Source organism: Zeus faber (assembly GCF_960531495.2).
Source record: "Zeus faber genome assembly, chromosome: 15".
Lineage (NCBI taxonomy): Eukaryota > Metazoa > Chordata > Actinopteri > Zeiformes > Zeidae > Zeus > Zeus faber.
In genome coordinates, this window is record NC_137194.1 from 4907509 (window position 1) to 4928377 (window position 20869).

General features: G+C 43.7%; 1 protein-coding gene across 1 annotated transcript in view; it reads right to left on the reverse strand.

Moving 5' to 3' along the window:
* The window catches only part of cep104 (centrosomal protein 104), a 37247-nt gene extending 20070 nt beyond the window's left edge, over window positions 1-17177 (reverse strand). Inside the window, exons 1-11 of the mRNA XM_080014530.1 lie at window positions 17052-17177; window positions 15927-16079; window positions 14258-14396; window positions 13001-13063; window positions 10993-11069; window positions 9580-9748; window positions 7944-8099; window positions 7415-7654; window positions 5112-5330; window positions 1122-1289; window positions 158-331 (exon numbers count right to left, since the gene is read on the reverse strand). Coding sequence (XP_079870656.1) covers window positions 158-331; window positions 1122-1289; window positions 5112-5330; window positions 7415-7654; window positions 7944-8099; window positions 9580-9748; window positions 10993-11069; window positions 13001-13063; window positions 14258-14396; window positions 15927-16079; window positions 17052-17164 — 1671 coding nt within the window. The 5' untranslated portion in view covers window positions 17165-17177. The remainder of the gene's footprint in view (window positions 1-157; window positions 332-1121; window positions 1290-5111; window positions 5331-7414; window positions 7655-7943; window positions 8100-9579; window positions 9749-10992; window positions 11070-13000; window positions 13064-14257; window positions 14397-15926; window positions 16080-17051) is intronic.
* Window positions 17178-20869: the final 3692 nt, after the last annotated feature.

Below are 20869 nucleotides of genomic sequence, written 5' to 3' on the forward strand. Positions count from 1 at the left end.
ACTAATCTCCTTCAAAAATGTTGTGACTTGAACAACAAAACTCCTCATTCTGTGGGTGTGTGTGTTATGACACTTTTAAGAGTGAAATCAACACAGTATAGTGATACTGTCTCCAAAGCAGACCTGCCCTCTCCGTCGATGCGGCGCCGTGCAGTACCTGTATGAAGGCACTGGCTGTGGCCCTGAGGCGGCTGGCTGCGTCTCCACTCCTGGACAGGAGGCTTGGCCACGTCTGCTCCAGGCAGTGGGCCACCTCGGCCCGGCCCAGGCCCCGACACGGGATCAGCTGGCTCAGCAGCAGATGCAGAAGTTTCAGGGCAGCCTGGAAAACCTGAAAATGGACAAAACCCAAAAGTCTATAGTGTTTTCTGTTTTCTCTCGGGTAGGAGTACAAGTACAGGTCTGCCACCTTCTGAAACAGCAGTTTTAACAGCGAAAAGCTAATAACAGCATTATATTAGCGCAGATTCTTAAATCAGTGGTTCCCAAAGCGTATACAGTCTGTCACACGTTCCCGCATTCAACCTACCAGCTGCGTACCCCCTCTACAGGGCCGGCTCTAGCCATTTTGCCGCTGTAGGAAAGCTGTCGACATGGAGGGGCGGGGTAGGAGAGTCACGGAGAAAGTGTCCCTCTTACGCAAGGTGCTTGTGGAGAAGTAAAATAAAATAAAATAACCTACATCTTGAATACAAATACACTGTTCTGCCGCGTTTGGGAACAGCTGTCTTAAGTGAATCACATGTAACTGCTGCATTACCGTCTTTTTTTTCACCATGCAAACTGGCTATTTAGAGGGGTGACAAGGCCGTCCTTGTCAATGATATTTGTTTAAGGTAGCGGACTCTGGGAGAGAGAGCTAGCATGACGTGTTAAACAGAGGGAACATTGTAGAGCGTGTGTGTGTGTGTGTGTGTGTGTGTGTGTGTGTGTGTGTGTGTGTGTGTATTACCAATACAAACATACACTCGGCTGTGAACAGGAATCCAGAGAAACACGGTTGATGAAAAATAAATTGACAAAAAACACAGAAACACACATCTCTACTAAGCCTGGCACCTTTTCAGCATTCACCGCCAGAACGCGAGAGCGAGTCGGCAGCTTTCAAGGAAATGACTCACGGACGATACTTTATCCGGGAGGGCTTTCTTCACCAGTGCCACGGCAGCTCTCGTCATGCTCCTCAGCTCTTCCTTGGGGACGCCGGCCGACGCCTCCGACAGCTTCTTGTGGACCGCCTGGAGAGCCTCTTCCCTGTGACACCAGCTTTTAGAATAGGCACCGGCCACCTAGCAGGGGTCAGACCAGGCAGAGGCTACAGCATCTTGCACGGAGAGGATGGCGACATGTAGCACCAGTTGTCTTTGAGACAGAGTTATTTTTTGATAATTCAATGTGTGGGGTTTTCCCGTTCTTGGATTATCCTACATTAGCTCCTTTTAAGCGGAACGCCGAAACAAATGTACGAGGCCTAACTAATATCAACACGGGGCGTTGTGGTGGCTCAATCGGATACGCCTGCATCGACCCGGGTTTAAATCCAGCCGAAGGTCATTTGCTGCATGTCTCTCCCTCTCTCTACCCCACATTTCCTGTCTCTCTACAATAAATAAATAAAATATATATCATATCAACAGGACTAAACATGTTTGTCACTGGATTTCAACAAATCGATGACATATACACAGGAACATTCAAAGTGACCACAAATGGGTTGACAACAATGAGCGATCCAGGTTTGCTAGCAATCAGAAAGAAGGCGAAACTAAGGACTTTGACAGAGTCTGAAGAGGGATATTACCTGATAAAACGTGATTTTACTGTTATTCAATGCATCAAAAAAATACACTCAGACACGTGTGACTATAATGCGTTTTCTAAAGGCGTAAACGTTTGCACCGCTAGAATGCATTTGAAGTGCCCATAAGATCCGTAATCCTCTGTATTGGGTGGATTACACTACAAGTCCCAAAATTCCATTTGAAACTGCAACGTTTTGTGTATTTTTCGACATCAAAGTGGACAGCATATAGAGGAGCACAGTAGGCTTGGGCAGATTTGTGATTAAATCGTCGTACATTGTCATTGATGACGGACGAGCATTGAAACTGTGTAAGTGCAGTTTACCGTGTTGTGAAACAGGAGAGAGGGAGAGGGGGCAAATGCTCTCGCCCTCACTGCTCAGAGCTGTCGAGTAACCACCGGTGATCTGATCTCACTTCCCCGCTCTACAGGCCCCGTGCAGAGATGTTAAAAGGGGCAGGTGCTCAAGGAATAAAAATACAAGGCACATGGACCCTGTGGTGTGGGGACGGTGTGGTTTGAGCGGCCACGCCTGTCCTGGGTCTCGGTAATTGGGGACCAAGATCAGTGTGGCTGCATACCTGTTGCTCGTTGGTTGGTCTAACGAGCAACAGGTAAAACTCCCATCCCCACACGCGCTCAGGAGAGGAGCCCCGTCATGACCTGTGTCCATCTTGCTCCGGGGCTTGTTCTATCAAGCCCCCTCTCCAAGTTCAAGTTCAAGTTCAAGTTCAAGAGATTTTTTGTCACATAGACATAAACTTGTGTGTTTTCTACCCCTTCATCTGTGTTTCTGAGCCGGAGGGCCCTGAAATAGTACATGGTGGAAACTACCAAAGACAAAACGGGGCGCAGATCACGGGCGCCCGCGATGAACGCCCGTGATCGTGGCTCCGCCGTGCCCACATCCTGGGTGCGCCGAGTGAAGGGGCTATTCCGTTCCGTCCCGTTCCAAAGAAACCCGCACGTCTCCCCGTTGCTTTCCATTGCTACGGGACTTTATTGAGTAAAAACTGGATGTTTTTGTGTAAAAACTGTACTGGTAAATAATAAATCCTGCACTTCTGGAACAGGGAGACTGCATACGCCGCATTAAATTCCAAGTGATTGATCGCAAATACATTGAATGGCTGTTTATTTTTAAAGTGGCACTTAATTAAATATGGGGTAAAAGTCAAATATGGGATTTTTTTTAACAATATGTTATGCAATTAACAGTTTGACAGGAACACATTCTAATAAAAAAAAATAAAATGAAAAAAATCATTGAACTGACTTAGCTGGATCATTCCATCGCACATAGTGAGAGTTTGGTGGAGGGCTTTGGGGCACAATATACCGACGCGACAGAGACTGAGTTACCAATGGGAAACGGGCGCTGCGATTACGTCGACAAGGCTCGAGCTGCACAGCTGTCACCCATGAGACATACTGTCAGCGTGGTTATTCAGACCCCCGGTGTACCTGCGTCAGTTTGGACCACTTTTCCTGACCCTTGTGTAAGTTCCACCCTGAGCCAACAACTCAAGAGTGGTATTTGCTTTTTTTTTTTTTTTTTATAATGTGTTCAACGCCTAGAGTCAAGTCGACCGAATCCCCATTGTTTGCATTACTAGGCGATTTGAACAGCCGCTATTTGGCGATTTGAACAGGCGTTATCCAGGCATAACCCTGCCATCACACCATCAGCAAGCAAAACCTGTGCTATGGCAACGTCAAATATGAATCAAATTAAAAACAAATGAAGAATCCATCACTAAGCAAGGCAGATCACAATGCTAGTCACCTTATTCCATCCTCTCCGACGACGTCACAATGCCGTTGATAATGTTTGTGTGAGTTTAAAAGACAGTTTTGACTGCAAAGATTGGGGGACGAAGCCCCCGCTGAATCTCACCCCAGATGAGGCGCTGGAGGAGGCCACTGGACATATGAAGGTGAGAACAAAGGGGCTTCAGGAGAAGTTCACTGTCTGTTTCTGGAACACATAAGAAATGCTTGGAAAGGAGCGAGTACTCCGCCTGGAAATTCGTCGAGGCAAAACGATTGTGGCCCACAGTCGGATGACAGTATTGTTTGTGTTTCAGCCTCTCAACACGTCTTGTCATGGATTTGATAAATACCAGAACAGGATTCGGAGATCCATCAGAGACTCTGTTGTTTACCAAGGACAACGGAGATGCACTGACAATAGTGGAGTATGTTTATGAAGTGCTGATGATTATAAAGGCTACAGGTCCAAGTGAGATAATATCTAGAACTATCATATGCTAAAACCCTGTCATGCTGAACTGGCTCATGTTTTCTGTGATCTGTTTAATCGCTCACTCACAGAGCGCATAGGGCCATCCTCATGGAGGTCGCCCATGGTCAACCGTCTTTATGAAATGACTTGCGCTTTCACTGACCGAGAGAGTGTTTAAAGAACAGTGGATCCTGAGACTTGTTTGTTCAACCTTGAAGCCCCAAGGCTAAATCTGTTGATTTGCCCAGCGCATTTACCATTCTAGACACATTGCCGTTTGGATAATGTCACAAATTACCCAGAGACCTCAGGAGGTTCGACACAGAAGTCAACGCAGTGCAGTCAAGGTCATATTTACTGCTTCACCACAGGGAAATTCACACACAGCATATGGCTGGTGGCCGCCCTCCAACAAACTTTATTAAGCAGGAGGATAGACCACATCCTTCTGTAAACTCTTCCAACAATAGTGTTCAAAGTAGCTTGATATACCCAACAAATACCTGGGTATCATCTTAGGGGACAAACTGACCTTTGAAACCATTATTCACGAATTGCACACTTTTAATGGCATTAAGGATATTTCTGTGGAACAAATACCGGAGACTGATTGTGAATCCGTCAGTCTACAATAAATTTTACACGTGCTTCATCAAGTCAGCGCTGGGTTTCAGTGTAATAGGCCGGTCTCGCTCTCTCAATAACATCCAGAGAGGGTTATCTTAGGTAGTAAAATAATTGGCAAACAGCAAAGAACCATCAAGGAACTTCATGGAACTGCCAAACGCATACCTTAAATGATCACTTTAAGACGCGGCCATCGTGGCAAAGGTTGAGCTCTTTACCCTTAGTAACTAAAGGGTTCAAAAACTGTTTTGTTCCATCCTGTATTGCTATTGTACACTATTGTAAATATCAGAACCTGGTTGTCATGCGCTGTACACTTAATATAGGAGAAAGTTAGGAATTATTGTAAAAAACACATATAGTATATCCAGTAGCTGGGAAATTGACATGATATACTTTAGACAACATTCTGTAGTATATGGATGGCACATCTTACCAGGTCCTCTCCGTAGACCTCTATGGGAAGGCCAGCCTCCCTCTGCGCCTTCTCAGTCAGGGGGGTGGGCTCCGCAGCCTTCCCGGGGCTCAGTGGAGAAGACTGGGCTTCAGGTAAGAGGGTGTACATCCCCGCTGAGCTCTGTGGAGAGACCTCCACAGCTCCCTCTTTGCCGTGCAGTACGGGCAAGGGCCTATCGTCGTAGGGCACACCGGTGACCTTAACGTACACAACGGGAACATCATGAAAATACATACAATAAGTGCAATCAGGTTCATCAAGGCATAAGCACGGGCATGCAATATGTGTAACGGGGATGGTAGCTCAGGCGGTAGAGCTGGTGGTCTAGTGATCTAAAGGTTGCTGGTTGGATCCCAGGCTCCTCCTGCTAGCATGCTGTAGTGTCCTTGAGCAAGACACTTAACCCTAATTGCTCCTGATGGCTGCGTCCGTCGGTGTTTGAACAATTGTAAGTCGCTTTGGATAAAAGCGTCTGCTAAATGTCTAAATGTAAATGTAAATGTAACACAAAAAAAGTAAAGGGGATCTATTATGCTTTATCTTATTTTCTGTCATATATATATATATATATATATATATCATGTTACAATGTGGGATCTTCATATTAGACGTGGCCAAAGTGTCAGACAATGAGGTAAACTAATGACAAAGTAATCACTGTGAACAAAACGCTCAGGCTTCCGACCGCTCTGAACGCTCCGTTTTCAGAGGTTTTTTCTACTCTCTGAGCGAGCTGACGTCAGCTCTCCACAGACTTATGTACCGTATATGGTCATCTGCTCCATCTGATCCTCTGTGCCTTTCTCCAAACAAAACCAATAAAATATAGTGTGTTTTTATTGTAGATGTATTTATATTGTTTTATTTTATTATCCGACGTTTACGCGAAGAAAAAAATCCCCGCATGCGTCCGGGTGCGGTGTCCTTGTCCCACCGGCCTGGAGCACGGCAACCAAAGTCGGAGCAGAACGAACAGAACGAAACCCGGAAGCCACGCTCAGACCCCATTGGCTCACGGAACCCAGACCTTGCGCTCACGCCCCATTGGCTCACAGAACTCATGGCCTCAGGAGGGTGGCTCCTCCCACTGAAACCTTTCCACTTGTGTAAAAAGGAGCATCATGGGTGCTCCTTTAACAAAATCAAAAGCTACAGGATCAGTGCACTTTCGGTTTGGAAGGAAAAAAAAAAAAAAGGGTATGCTGTTTTGAAAAACTCTGCCCCAGTTCCATCTGCAGTGTTGTCCGTGAACGGGCCTATCGTTCGAATGTCACAGTGACCAATTCAAGTTTAGCCGTTCATAAATGAAACCCCCTCGACGCAGGAATCCAACTTGGGCGACATCTCCTCCACGCCCGTGTGCCCGAGCGTGGCTGGCGTCGCGGGGCGTCTCGCGAGGCTCAGGGCCCTGCCTCCAGGCCATGTCAGCCGACCCCAGAGCCAGCCAACTGTTGCACGCCTTTAATTAAATAGTGAAACCCTAAGCTGCAGCGCTGCCGCTCTCACTGTTGGAGAGTAAAATGTAGAAAGTCCCCCCTCGCTGGTCATAATCCCTCCATGTTTTCCATGTTCCAATACCGCGCGGGCTTACTGACGCAGGGGACAAGGTGCTCCTTGTCGGGCGGATCGTTTTATTTCTCCTAACTGTACGCGACACAAGCTGTGCTTAACGCAACGCTTTGCCCCACAGAAGGAAAATACTGACGCCAAAGATTATAATCAATGACCGGTAATAGGCACCTTTCCAGCAAGGTCCAGGAACTAAACGAGGAAGCATTCAAGCCCAGGACAAATGAAACGGGAGACGGGAAATGGGAAACTCCCGGAAATCCCTAAAAATGTTCTTTGTTGCTTCCTGACTGTAAATTGTTTTTGGAAATTGTCTGATAACACAAGCATCTCAGGTAGCACGACTACAAACTGTGCCCCAAAGGTCCCGGTTGCCGGAGAAGTACCAGCTCGCTTGCAGGGACTTCCCTGGGACCGGGAACTATACAAGTGGAACCAGTTTGGGAACCAGGATCCACCTGTGGAAGACAGGCCTGAGTACCGGGAACTAAGGTTCTGATTCCTGAAATGATTCCGGCGGTGGAAAAGGAGCAAGTATTATTTTGTAAATCCAAGACATTGTGATTGGGGTTCTGCGGTGAGCAGCGCAGCTAAAGCTTCTCTCTGCATGTTCGGCCTGATGGTGCTATGCGTCAAAAGACCAGCTGGTGCCAGGTTACAGGAGGTCACGCTTACAGATCATCACATACGGATACCTCGGGGTGCACACTTACATCTACCCTGGGTAGGGCGGGGCGCACGCAGGGTGTGGCCGGGTGGCTCTGCGGGGGGGTGGAGTCTCTTGGGGCAGCCCCGACCCGCTCCGATTCTCCGCCAGGGCGGGGCTGAGATCTCCTCCCCTTCTTAAGGGGGTGGGCGGAGACACAAGGTTTACCGGTGGCTGGCTGGCCTCCAGGAGAAGGTAGCTGGAAAAGAGGCTCCTGGGCTGGGGAGGGCTCTGTAACCCTGGGGACCTGTGTCCATGGGGTGGGAGGAGATGGGATTATTATTATTATTATTATTATTATTATTATTATTATTATGAACTTATTATGAACACAAACTTCTGACCTCCATGTAAGTCGTTGTAATACCCCAGCAGCTGACGTTTCGAGCCAATTTCTACATGGGTCGGCACCCATTACTATTCTCTATCCCGTCCAGTACTACAATGCTGCACGTCGTCGTATTCAGTTCAACGTCCGACGCTACTTTTTTATTTTTTTGTGCCTTTTTCTCGCTCTGTGGTCATCGCCGACTGACCGTGGCCATGTCCAGCAGGTTGTGGACCTGCAGCTGCTGGTAGACGCTCGTCCTGTACTCCTCCATCTGCTCCTTCTTCTCCTTGGCCAGGTCGTAGTCTTCCTTTTCGATGGCGCAGCGCTTCTCCACGTCGAAACGACCCAGTCGCTCCCCAACCTGAAATCAGCCGAGGTTTACGTTTGCGGCGCTGTCGATCGACGCCAGTCCGTCCGCCGTGGGCTGCGGAGATTCCAAGCTCTCGTAACGGGCATTCTGGGCGGGACGGGTCCCGAGGGAATGCCCCTCGGCCCCCCCAGACTTGTCAACCTCTGCTTAATCCCCACCCCTCCCCCTGTCCTCCACCGCTGACATACCCGCCACTTATCCGTTTTAGTTTGGACAAACATCCAGTGACCAAGTGACCCGCATTGCAAAACCCCTCAGCTACAAAGGCTACGCTAAGTCTGGGGAAGAGGAGCGCTGTGTTGGGCAACGTCGGCGTGGTTTCTACCTTTAACGTGGCGAACATTAAAAAAAGGTTATACGTCAAAGATCAACCTCGAAAAACACACTCGCTTAAATTAATTTGCGTGAAGAAGCTGCAGAGTGTTAGGAAGCGCGTGACTAGTCGACGGTGCAGCATCAAGAGCGTCACGCCCCGAGTGACTGGTGGGAAATGTTACAACAACTACCAGTTCATCAATCACTGTTTGGCGGTCCGTTCAGCTGAATTACGTCGGTAACCAAGTGTCGGGTGAGGCCCTTTGTGCATTGTGCTCAATGTGGGATTTTCAGATTGCCCGGATCAGATTTACTCTCTGTGATTGTTATTTGGTGACAGAGATGGTCCGGGGAGGAAACAAACACAGAGGGGACGACTTTCGGACGCTCGGTTCGTCGCTTGGTGTCGAGTGGCGGGCATTCCGGTGCCTTGGAAATTTCACAACAACTACCAGTTCATCAATCACCATTTAGCGGTCCGTTTAGAATTGAAGTTGGTAACCAATTGTCAAGTTCAAGGGCCCAAGATTAATTGTCCCCGGTGCATTGTGAAATTTCGGGGCCAGCCCTGGTTTTGTTTTGTAATCGTCGTTTCGGCACACAAAGGGCTGTGGGTGAATTTTGCGTTGTGCAAGAGTCTCTGCGAGCACTATTTGGTGACGGAGACGGTCGTCGGAGGAAACAAATACAAAGTCGGGGGACTACTTCCAGGCACTCATCGCAGCTGTTGGGATCATGAAGAATTCATGGTCGGCATGGGAACAGAGGACACAAAAGTTGGGAGGTAATCGTAATCTGAATAATGTTTAAAGACTACGGTTACACGCCCTGTTGAAATGGCTCAAGTTCTGTCGATATTATACCAATAAAAAATAAAAAAAAATGCTTCCAAAAAAATGTGAACTTCTTTTGAGTGCTGCATTAATGGGCTTGTGGTCATATCTTCGACGACTATTTCTTTCCAAACCCTCATAGAACCTTTCCGAAGGATTTGAATAAGGGTTTTTAGATGCGGGCATGACATGGTTTTCCTGATCGTATGATCAGTACACGGCCAATATTCATATTTAGATATTAAGTCAATTTCATAATCAAATTGGAGCCACATGGATATGGAAATATTTCGGACCAAAAAGCCTCCCCACTCATACCGTACCTTTTGAAGGTCAGCTATGGCCTGTTTGAGACTCTTGGCCAGCTCGTAGCGCTCCTGGCGGATCGCATCCTGTTTCCTCTGGTCCAGCAGGCGGATGATGTGGGCCACCTCGGGGTCCTGGTACATGTCGAAGGCCAGGTCGTCCAGCGGGGAGATGGACTGGCACTTACTTTTCAGGCCGGGGGGGGGGGGCGCAGGTGATAGCAGGGGGGGATCAGCTTTACGATGGGAAATTTAGAAACACTTTGCGCTCAGTAAACGTCCACGTTTCCCAAGCTGCGGTTCAAACTGAGGGGGGGCGCGGGGGGGGCGCCCTGATTCCGACATCTCATTCCCACGTACGGGAAGCGCGCATTAAGATAAGATAATCCCCGGAGCCCAGTCAAGAGATAGGTCATGACATAAGAAATAACACATATCTACACAATCTATATATGTACACAGTTCGCTGGTACTGAGCCCAATATGGGCAAGTAGCAGGTCGTCTACGCTCAGTGAAGGGTACGGTACTGCAGCACTCCTTATAAAAGTGCCAATTACTCCCAATACAAAAATCGACATTTCTATCAATCAATGGACAAAGCTGACATCAAACATGGAAGACTTTACGGAGAAGCAACTCAACTCCCTCCTGTATTCATAACAGAAGCATGCAAGATGTATTCCACGTCGACCGTGACACTTAACTGACTGAATTGTTCTGTTCAAACAAAGTGATGGATGGTATGGGGATAGTTGTGGTTTGACAGCCATTGCACATTATTACGCCACTGCTGCTAGATACTATATTCCACATACTACCTGTACTTGCTTACTTTAGCCTGACTGCCAGCCGCCCAAATTGGGCTCACGAGCTGGCTTAGTGCTTCTCTGTGTTGATGATTATGCTAATAATTATAATAATGCTTATTTATTATCCCTTTCTTTCTTGTGTAGATTATGCACATTTTAGTATTTTTAGAGCTTATTGTGCGTAATCACCAGGTGTGATGACATTTCACTGCATATATGGATGACCGTATGTATATCTATGTGACAAATAACCTCTTGAATCTTGAACTTGACTTGCACTGTTTTCTACAGTTGTGATATCTGAAATCCCCTCTGGGGATTAATTAAGGGTTCTTATCTTATCTCTTGTTGTACCAAAGGTTTAGGGCCGAGAATCGTTATTGGCAGCTTGAAGGTTTGTTTATAAACCAGTTTTCTGTCCTTAGGGAGAGTTTATTTATTTTACTCAAACAAATAAACTCCTTTTATGTGTGTTTTGCCTCATTCCACGGGATCGGGGGGGGCAAAAAGGCGCATGGCCTTGAATGGGTAACTGGTTGGCTGGTTACAGGATAATTGCCTCGGCTGAATCATATTACTGTCCCAAGACAAGGAAACCAGGGTTCAATATCCTGGCCTCACCCCATGCAGGTTCCATCCAAGGTCGTGTCCAGCTGGCTGCTGTTGAGGTAGTGCTCGATCAGCTGCTCTCTGCTGGGCTGAGGAGGCGCACAGATGTACGAGTCACACACACTGAAAACAAACTAGCCCTTAATACACACACACACACACACACACACACACACACACACACACACACACACACACACACACACACACACACACACACACACACACACACACACACACACACACAAAATGAACTTTGACCGAGGGGTCACCAAAAACCAAAAGTCCTCCCCTCTTCGTCATCCTCCCAGAACCCGAATTGGGTCCCCACACGTTGTATTGCAATTCGGGTCCGCGCCCAGGCAAAAAGAAGCATGTACCTACGTACAAAGGGCTCTACGAAAAGGATCCATCTTTACCACATCAGAAGGCTAGGCTAGGAAAGCATAGGCGGCCACGTGGAGATCCAGCCGCGTCTGAAAGGCGCTCGCCATGACCGCCATGCGGTCAAGTCTCACAAATTGAAAAAAAAAAATATATATATATGCTTATATGCTTAATGGCTGGATAGCCAACTTAAAGGGATGTATACCTGTGCATTCGCAGTATCATAATATGATTCTGCAGATGCACAGGTATAAGGTTTTATGAAAAACATCTTGTATTGTATGTAATTTGTCAAATGAGCACTAAAAGACCTTTCAACCGCGTTGTTTCTCGTGTCCATTGTCAATAAATAGCGGTCGTAGCAGCTGAACAGCTCTTTTGTAAATTGATATTTCCCTTTAAAAAGTGTCTTTGTACCTACAGCCCATATGAGCTTAAGTGAGCTGTCGTCTTTCATGTTGTCGTTCAGACCTCACGCATCCCTCCGGCCGCGCACGGCAATGCCTGTGCCTGGGGGAATGGGCGCATGTCGTACCCCCTCCCCCCCCCCAGCCCCCACCCCCGGCCGACACAGAGCGCTCCCTGTAGCCCTTATCGGGTGCTTTCCCGCTCGGAGCGCCGCGGCATATCTCCATAGGACCTAATGTCCCGGTAACCACACGCTCCAGCCATAGAGGAGATATAGTAGAACAAGATATAGCCAACCCACCCAGTGGGACTGCTGCCACGGTCAAGGTGCTTAGAGTCGGATTAGTGGAGCAACAATGCACAGCTTGTTCACTGGAATCTTAGTGTGCGTGTGGGTTGGTGTGGGTGTGTATTTATTCTCTATGCGTTGTATATCCGTCTACGCCTTCATACAATGCGCTCACATCCGTCTACGCCTTCATATATAATGTTAGTATATCTGTTCACAAACAAAGTCATACGTATGACTTTAATTTTGAGTGAGTGAGTGAGTGAGTGAGTGAGTGAGTGAGTGAGTGAGTGAGTGAGTGAGTGAGTGAGTGAGTGTGTGTGTGTGTGATTGTATGCATGCGCACGTGTGCATTTTAAGGTGTTCTCTCTTTCCTCTGTTTGCCATCCGTCCGCAGGTCTATCTGATTACACCTGCTCACTAAAGGCCTCCTGTGTGATTACACACTACCCTCTCTCTCTGTCTCATTACTACATTCCAGACACACACACACACACACACACACACACACACACACACACACACACACACACACACACACACACACACACACACACACACACACACACACACACACACACACACACACACACACACGCCCGATAAAGGTAAACACACGCACACCCCGTACCGGCTCGTGTTACAACCGCGGATCTGCGTATGTGGCCCTACCCTATCTGACCGCCTGACGTTGCAGCCAAACCGGCAAACAAACACAAGAAAAGAAAATGTCTCCGTTAGCGAGTGCAAAGCTAGACACGGTCGCCGGAGTCTGCAGACTCCGGCTCACGACCGATGATGCGACAACAAAGACAAAAAGAAAACACACACACACACACACACACACACACACACGCACACACGCACGCACGCACACAACAGCACCATCCGCTGTTGTAAAGATGTAAGTTTACCAGTGATGGTCCGGCCACTTACGATGGTATTAAAAGCGCCACCATCCAAGGAGTCTCCCAGAACATTGACGGCAACAAGAGCGACCTGGAACATCACAGGTGGAGCGGGAGAAGGTGGTGGGGAAAAAAAAAAATTTAATTAAATAAAGTTAGATTCAATTAAATTAAATAAAAAAGCTGTTGGAAGGGAAACGTGGCTCACGGCTCATATTGTGTTACAGAGACACTTATTACAGACGGGTTAATTCTGGCGTTGAAAAATGAAGTTCAAGGACTATCAAGTACTATTTTTCAAGCACTATTTGTTTTTATTTTCAAGGACTTCACGCAAAACAAATAGAATTGATTTTCAATGTGATCTTTATAAATTAAAATATAAAGTAATCGTAGTGTCATTGTCTTATTTATATTGGTAAATCCATTATTTATATGTAATTCATCTCATTGTCATGCACTGTCTCGTTTCTATTTCCAACCATGCTGAACTAAATTAACATTTCCCTGGCGTAAACTATGTTGTAAAAGTGAAGAGTCGCGATTTGAATAACAAAACCAGGTTTTTTTGATGGCGTTTTCTTTTTTCGGGACATTACCAGCACCTCAGCACAAAAGGGGGGTTTGCCGCCAAGCGGACAAAATTCAAGCACCTCAAGCACCTTTAAGGACCAGGTGAGAACCCCGTACCTTGTAGTGAGCAGACGGCTCTACAGCTATAAGTTAATCTAAATGGTTCTAGGCACTTGAGCCGCTTCACTCACCAACTTCACCTCCTGCTTTGACTGCTCAGCCTTTCTCAAACAGGAAATGGGCCTCTGGTTGGCAACACCGCGGCAAACCAATGATAAATAAAGCAGAAGCTCCTCACGGACCTCAGTAATGGACAGCGAGAGGGAACACAAGCGAGCACTGGAACCAAGGTTCTCTCATGAAACCTTGAATACATTTAAAAGTGCCTTTCAAATAAATAAAAAAACGCTTAAAAAGGTGGTGAAATATTTCCCTCCACCCTAACCCGAAAATCACGACATATTGAGCTGGTGTGAGACCCATGAGCTCACTCGTCCGGACTGCAGCCTCTCAGTCTGCAAAGTACGAGTGTAAGGGAAATGGCCCTAATGCTCACAAATGGGTTATTTGTCGACGACGTGGAGCTTTCCGAGGCGACTTTCCCCGCTCGATGCCTCCTGAACTCGTTTCCTGAAAATCCCAGGCCGCCGCGTAACGTCCTTTCTCCCATCACCTCAGTGGGATGTGACTGGTTTTTGGAGTGCAGCCTTACCTGGTTGTGGAGGTTGTAACGGTTGACATGGTTCCTGTGGAGCGTTATTCTCAGATACGTTCCAATGGCGTCGACGTGGACCGACTTCAGCTCCCGGGCTTTGAAGCCGGTCTTCTCGTTGTCCGACAGAGAGACGTAACTGAGGGGAAGGGCATCGTTTGGCTTTGTGTTTTATTGTATGATAATACCATGTGCTAATTGGCCAAACCCTTCTTAATTGCTTTTATGTCCAAGGCATGATAAATAAATTCTGGAGCTGAATAGGAATCCAGACGTTTGTGTTAAATGTATGCCTTCAGCTCACACAATTTCCCTACATTCTAGCCTTCTAGTCAACTTCTAATTTACTGGACATTGCCTATTTTTTTCTTGTTCGCCGTTTAAATTTTAGGTTTATTTTATAGTTTTTCTGTCAAATTTGGAGGGTTATATTTAATGTTTGTGACTCTGTGTAGTTTTCATTACCAGATTTCTACTGTTCATTATTTATCTTTAGGTTTATTGGCAAATGTACCCATTTCTAGTTTAGTACATTACCAAAAATTGCCAAATTCTTCTCGCTTATATTTTAGGTAATTTATTTTTGCTTTCTTTTCTTTTCTTTGTTACTTTGTAGGTTTATAGTTATTGTTTGTCATTAGGTGTATTGTTTATTTGCCATATCTGGGTTATTTGGTGTTAATTGTTAGGTTTATTGTACATTATCATCTTCGAGTTAACTTTGAGGTTTATTGTATATTGCCATTTAATTTTTTCTAATTTTATTCTAGATAAATAAAGTATGTACATATACTGTGTATATATATATATATATATAAATATATAAATATATATATATATATATATATATATATATATACACATCTATCTATCTACAATATATCCATCTATCTATCTATCTGTCTGTCTGTCTATTTATGATGTATCCATTTATCTATCTATCTGTCTGTCTATCTATCTATCCATCCATCCATCCATCTATAGACAAATATGTACTGATACTGGATATCTTCAATCCACTCGAAAAACTAGTACAGGGTATCTGCTTTATGATTTCTGCTTTCTTGACGTACAGAAGTACAGCAGAGTATGAATTAAAATGTCAACGTGTCAATGTTACATCAATATCAGTATTTAACTACACAGTAACTATTGGTCTAGGTTTACCCCTTTTAGTAAAGGTAATGTATTTGATTGGTACTCTGTACCTATCCTCATAAATTATTCTGTGCATAGAATCGCATTTGTATAGTCTGTATATTTTTATATATTTCATTATTTCTGTTTTGGTTTTTTTTGTAAAGAATTTGTGTATATTTGGCAATTTTTATCAAATTTATTTTTTTAACTTTACTTGACTCTACTTACATTATATTATATTTTATTTCATATTATTTGTTTTTTTTTATCTCAGAAAGTCAAGCTTTTTCACAAGATTCAAGATGTTATTTGTCAAATGCCAGGCATCTGTAGACATGCACCAATCACCACCGGTTCAAATTTGCCATAAATGTAAATGCACCTGGTGGAATAAACACATTCTGATTCTTCTGATTCTGATTCTGATGCTATGAGCCAACGAGAAAACACATCAGTTCAGTGAATCGGTACATCTCGAGCAGCAGCAACCTAAAGTCCCAAATGTCCCCAAGCTGATCGACAATCTCACCCCAGTCGGCGGAGCTGGCCGTCTGGGAGAGTGTCCCCGATGTGGAACTCCACCTTGGCTGAGATCAGGTACTGGTGTGCCAGCAGCTGGAGCTTCCTCACCCTGCTGCGCTCCGCCAGCTGCAGGGTGATCTGCTGGGGGTAGTAGCAGAGCCTAGGACGAAAACCCGGAAAACGTGTCCCCGAGAAGATTAGAGCGCGATTACCCATGGCCACGCAAAGGCTATTTGTTTTGGAAGCAACATTTTGGAACAATCAACTAAAACTCACAAGATTGACTCGTGCAAACACTTGTGTTAGATGTGATGGAAGCTCATACGGCCATCATCATCCTACGGCCGGGTGATGAATCCACATTATTGGAATGGTCTGTTTTTCGGAATATACAGTATGTTTACATCACGGTATAGAATTCTATTGTCTCTTTCAATAATAGAGGCTTGTGGCCTACTTTCTGCCTTCTGGGCATTATCCCAGGCTAAGACAGAGCCACATGGCCTTGTGAGCCTCGCGGGGTTCTCAAAAGGGCTTCCCTCCATTACCGGTGTTTTGATCGATCAGCCCATGACAACTCTATAATTCGCTATGATTATCACAATAAATTCACCCATATCGGCCAGCTCTACTTTCTAAAGATATTCATCGTGGATTATGCACTCCTGACCATCAAGCAACTGTATATTATTTTTAAGGCTGGACTGACAAGTATTAAGACATGTGTCTGTCAACCATTTTTCTGCCACGGAACACCTTTCACAATGAAATAATCCTTTTGCGCTGTATGGTCGTGGCCCCCCGGCGGGCTGCGAGTTTAACCTTTCATGAATACAAATATTCGTCACTTCAGAGTGAAACTTGCTCTGATGAACACAGAACTGCTATTCTGGTCCGAAGCGACGAATTAGTGCAGCCTCGCAATTTTTATCTTGCAACACAAAATCGTATTTCCCTTTATTTATATATTTTTAACATGGATCTTGAAAGATTTTCACAGCACAGCCAGCAACCGAGATAGCAGATAGAGCTGCTGTTTTGTTTTCCCCCTGACTCCATCTGAGACTAGCCAACATGACCGTCTAAAAAAGCCAAACTGATGGTGAACTAATCCAGCATAGTAGCTGGCTACCTGGCGGATCTCCAACCGCTGACAGTGGGTGCGTGCACCATCAGCTCCTTGGCACTGAAGTTTTCCTCGTGACCGGACGAGTTGACCACGATGAATCCTATCTTCTTGGGCATCCCTGTGACGGTAGGACACTAGTGAGAAAATACAAAACAACCAATTTGACAATGTAAATAAGCATTTGGTCGATTTCTTCTGCTAGAGCATGATAATCATTCACTGACAGTGTGAATTGCTCTCATTACTTTTACCGAAACACCTCAATCAGTATTTGTGGGTGTATGCAACTTTGACCCAAAGTTAAGTTCACGTCTGACAATTTGAAACCATTTGATAACAGATGATACATCGGTAGCTTTTTTAAGACTGTTTTAGATTCAATAGAGAAATATTTCTGCTGTAGATGTCCGCTAATACAGCCTGGAACATTTCCCTGCAAAGGGGAGGCGTGATTTTAATTATTTGTAGCAAATCCCACAGTGAATTATTTATTTCTGGCCACACTACAACAACTGACTATTCAATACCTTAAGTATTGACATAACATTTTAACAATTTAGACTTCAGTATTATTTTAATTAATTTAATATTATTTATTTTAATAATTAAGTCATAACATGGTCATAACTTGTCATCCATTGTTATCCGTGCCTGTATTATTGTATTCATATTCAGTCATCCTATATATAGACGTTTTTTGATGATTGCCTCGACAACAATACACCAACCCTCACCAATACAATGTCTTTCTATATGAAAATGTATGAAGGTGGTGGTGAGGCATTGAGGGGGAATATTAAAGGATTATTATGGATCACCATACCTTTTTTTGGAATATTAAAGGACTATTATGGATCACCATTCATTTTTATTTAATATTAAAGGACTATTATGGATGACCATTCATTTTTATTTAATATTAATAGACGATTATGAATCACCATTCATTATTTTTTGAATATTAAAGGACTATTGTGGATGACCATTCAGTTTTTTGAAATATATAAAGGACTATTATGGATCATCATTCTTTTTTTATATATTAAAGGACTATTATGGATCACCATTCATTTTTGTGAAATATTAAAGGACTATTATGGATTACCATTCATTTTTTTGGAATATTAAAGGACTATTATGGATGACCATTCATTTTTTTGGAATATTAAAGGACTATTGTGGATCACCATTCATTTTTATTTAATATTAAAGGACTATTATGGATCACCATTCATTTTTTTGGAATATTAAAGGACTATTATGGATGACCATTATTTTTATTTAATATTAAAGGACTATTGTGGATGACCATTCATTTTTATTTAATATTAAAGGACTATTATGATCACCATTCATTTTTATTTAATATTAAAGGACTATTATGGATCACCATTCATTTTTTTGGAATATTAAAGGACTATTATGGATCACCATTCATTTTTTTGGAATATTAAAGGACTATTATGGATGACCATTATTTTTTTTTAATATTAAAGGACTATTATGGATGACCATTAATTTTTTTTTATATTAAAGGACTATTATGGATCACCATTCAGTTTTTTGAAATATATAAAGGACTATTATGGATCATCATTCTTTTTTTATATATTAAAGGACTATTATGGATCACCATTCATTTTTGTGAAATATTAAAGGACTATTATGGATCACCATTCATTTTTTTGGAATATTAAAGGACTATTATGGATGACCATTCATTTTTATTTAATATTAAAGGACTATTATGGAGCACCATTCATTTTTTTGGAATATTAAAGGACTATTATGGATCACCATTCATTTTTTTGGAATATTAAAGGACTATTATGGATCACCATTCATTTTTATTTAATATTAAAGGACTATTATGGATGACCATTCATTTTTTTGGAATATTAAAGGACTATTATGGATGACCATTATTATTTTTTAATATTAAAGGACTATTGTGGATCACCATTCATTTTTATTTAATATTAAAGGACTATTATGGATGACCATTCATTTTTATTTAATATTAAAGGACTATTATGGATCACCATTCATTTTTATTTAATATTAAAGGACTATTATGGATCACCATTCATTTTTATTTAATATTAAAGGACTATTATGGATGACCATTCATTTTTTTGGAATATTAAAGGACTATTATGGATGACCATTATTTTTTTTTAATATTAAAGGACTATTATGGATCACCATTCATTTTTTTGGAATATTAAAGGACTATTATGGATCACCATTCATTTTTATTTAATATTAAAGGACTATTATGGATGACCATTCATTTTTTTGGAATATTAAAGGACTATTATGGATGACCATTATTTTTTTTAATATTAAAGGACTATTGTGGATCACCATTCATTTTTATTTAATATTAAAGGACTATTATGGATGACCATTCATTTTTATTTAATATTAAAGGACTATTATGGATCACCATTCATTTTTATTTAATATTAAAGGACTATTATGGATGACCATTCATTTTTTTGGAATATTAAAGGACTATTATGGATGACCATTATTTTTTTTTAATATTAAAGGACTATTATGGATGACCATTCATTTTTTTGGAATATTAAAGGACTATTGTGGATCACCATTCATTTTTATTTAATATTAAAGGACTATTATGGATGACCATTCATTTTTTTGGAATATTAAAGGACTATTATGGATGACCATTATTTTTATTTAATATTAAAGGACTATTGTGGATGACCATTCATTTTTATTTAATATTAAAGGACTATTATGGATGACCATTCATTTTTATTTAATATTAAAGGACTATTATGGATCACCATTCATTTTTATTTAATATTAAAGGACTATTATGGATGACCAATCAATCTTTTGGAATATTAAAGGACACTTATGGATCACCGTTCATTCATGTCTAAACATTCTTAGTTGTGAAACTTCACTGTAGTAGCTCGTAGTAGCTTGCTAACATACAGCGTGTCTTCCACTCTCCGTGTGTGTGTGTGTGTGTGTGCGAGTGCGTGCGTGTGGATGACGTCAGGTGGCGTGGGAACGGCTCAACTCCGCGGCCGACTAGCTTACGTGGCTCGGCGGCCGTTAGCTTGCTGACGTACAACCTCGTGTGACGCACTGAAATCGAGGCGCCGCGCTGTCAAACCCCCCCCCCCGCGCGGCCCACATGACCTGCCACCCTTCCGCGCGGGGTCGGCGAGGTGTGCGGGCGTCGCTCGGGGCCGCACGGAGAGAACTTACCGCCGACATCACGCCGTCGCCGACGGCCCGCCAGGCGCCCGCTCCATCGCCATAGCCACCGGCGACAACAACCCCGGCGCGGCGCATGCGCACCCCGCGCGAAGGTCTCCGGTCGTCGGCGTTTTCGCACGTAGCGCAGGTCCCGGTGCGGTCGGCAGGGCGGGAAAGACCGCCGCCGATCACCCGCAGGTTCCGAGGCGGGGGGCGCAGTCATCGCTATCCATCCAAGGACTCCTTCAGTTCGACGGCCCCTGTTGAAACAGTCAACGAACACTCGAAACATTGACTCACGCAATGCTTGTGGATGGACATTTCACCGCATATAACCTCTTGAATCTTGATCTTGACTCAAAACCCTGATATTATTATTATTATTATTATTATTATTATTATTATTATTATTATTATTATTATTATCCCCCCTATTGTTTTTTGTTTTGATTTTTATTATTATTCTTCTCCTCCGCATTTTTCGGGACAAAAGTGTCTGGATCAAGCCGATATGGCTGAACCAGGGCGTTTCAAAGATCTCTTGGTTCAAGTTTGATCGACGTCTCCATCCAGGGCAGGAG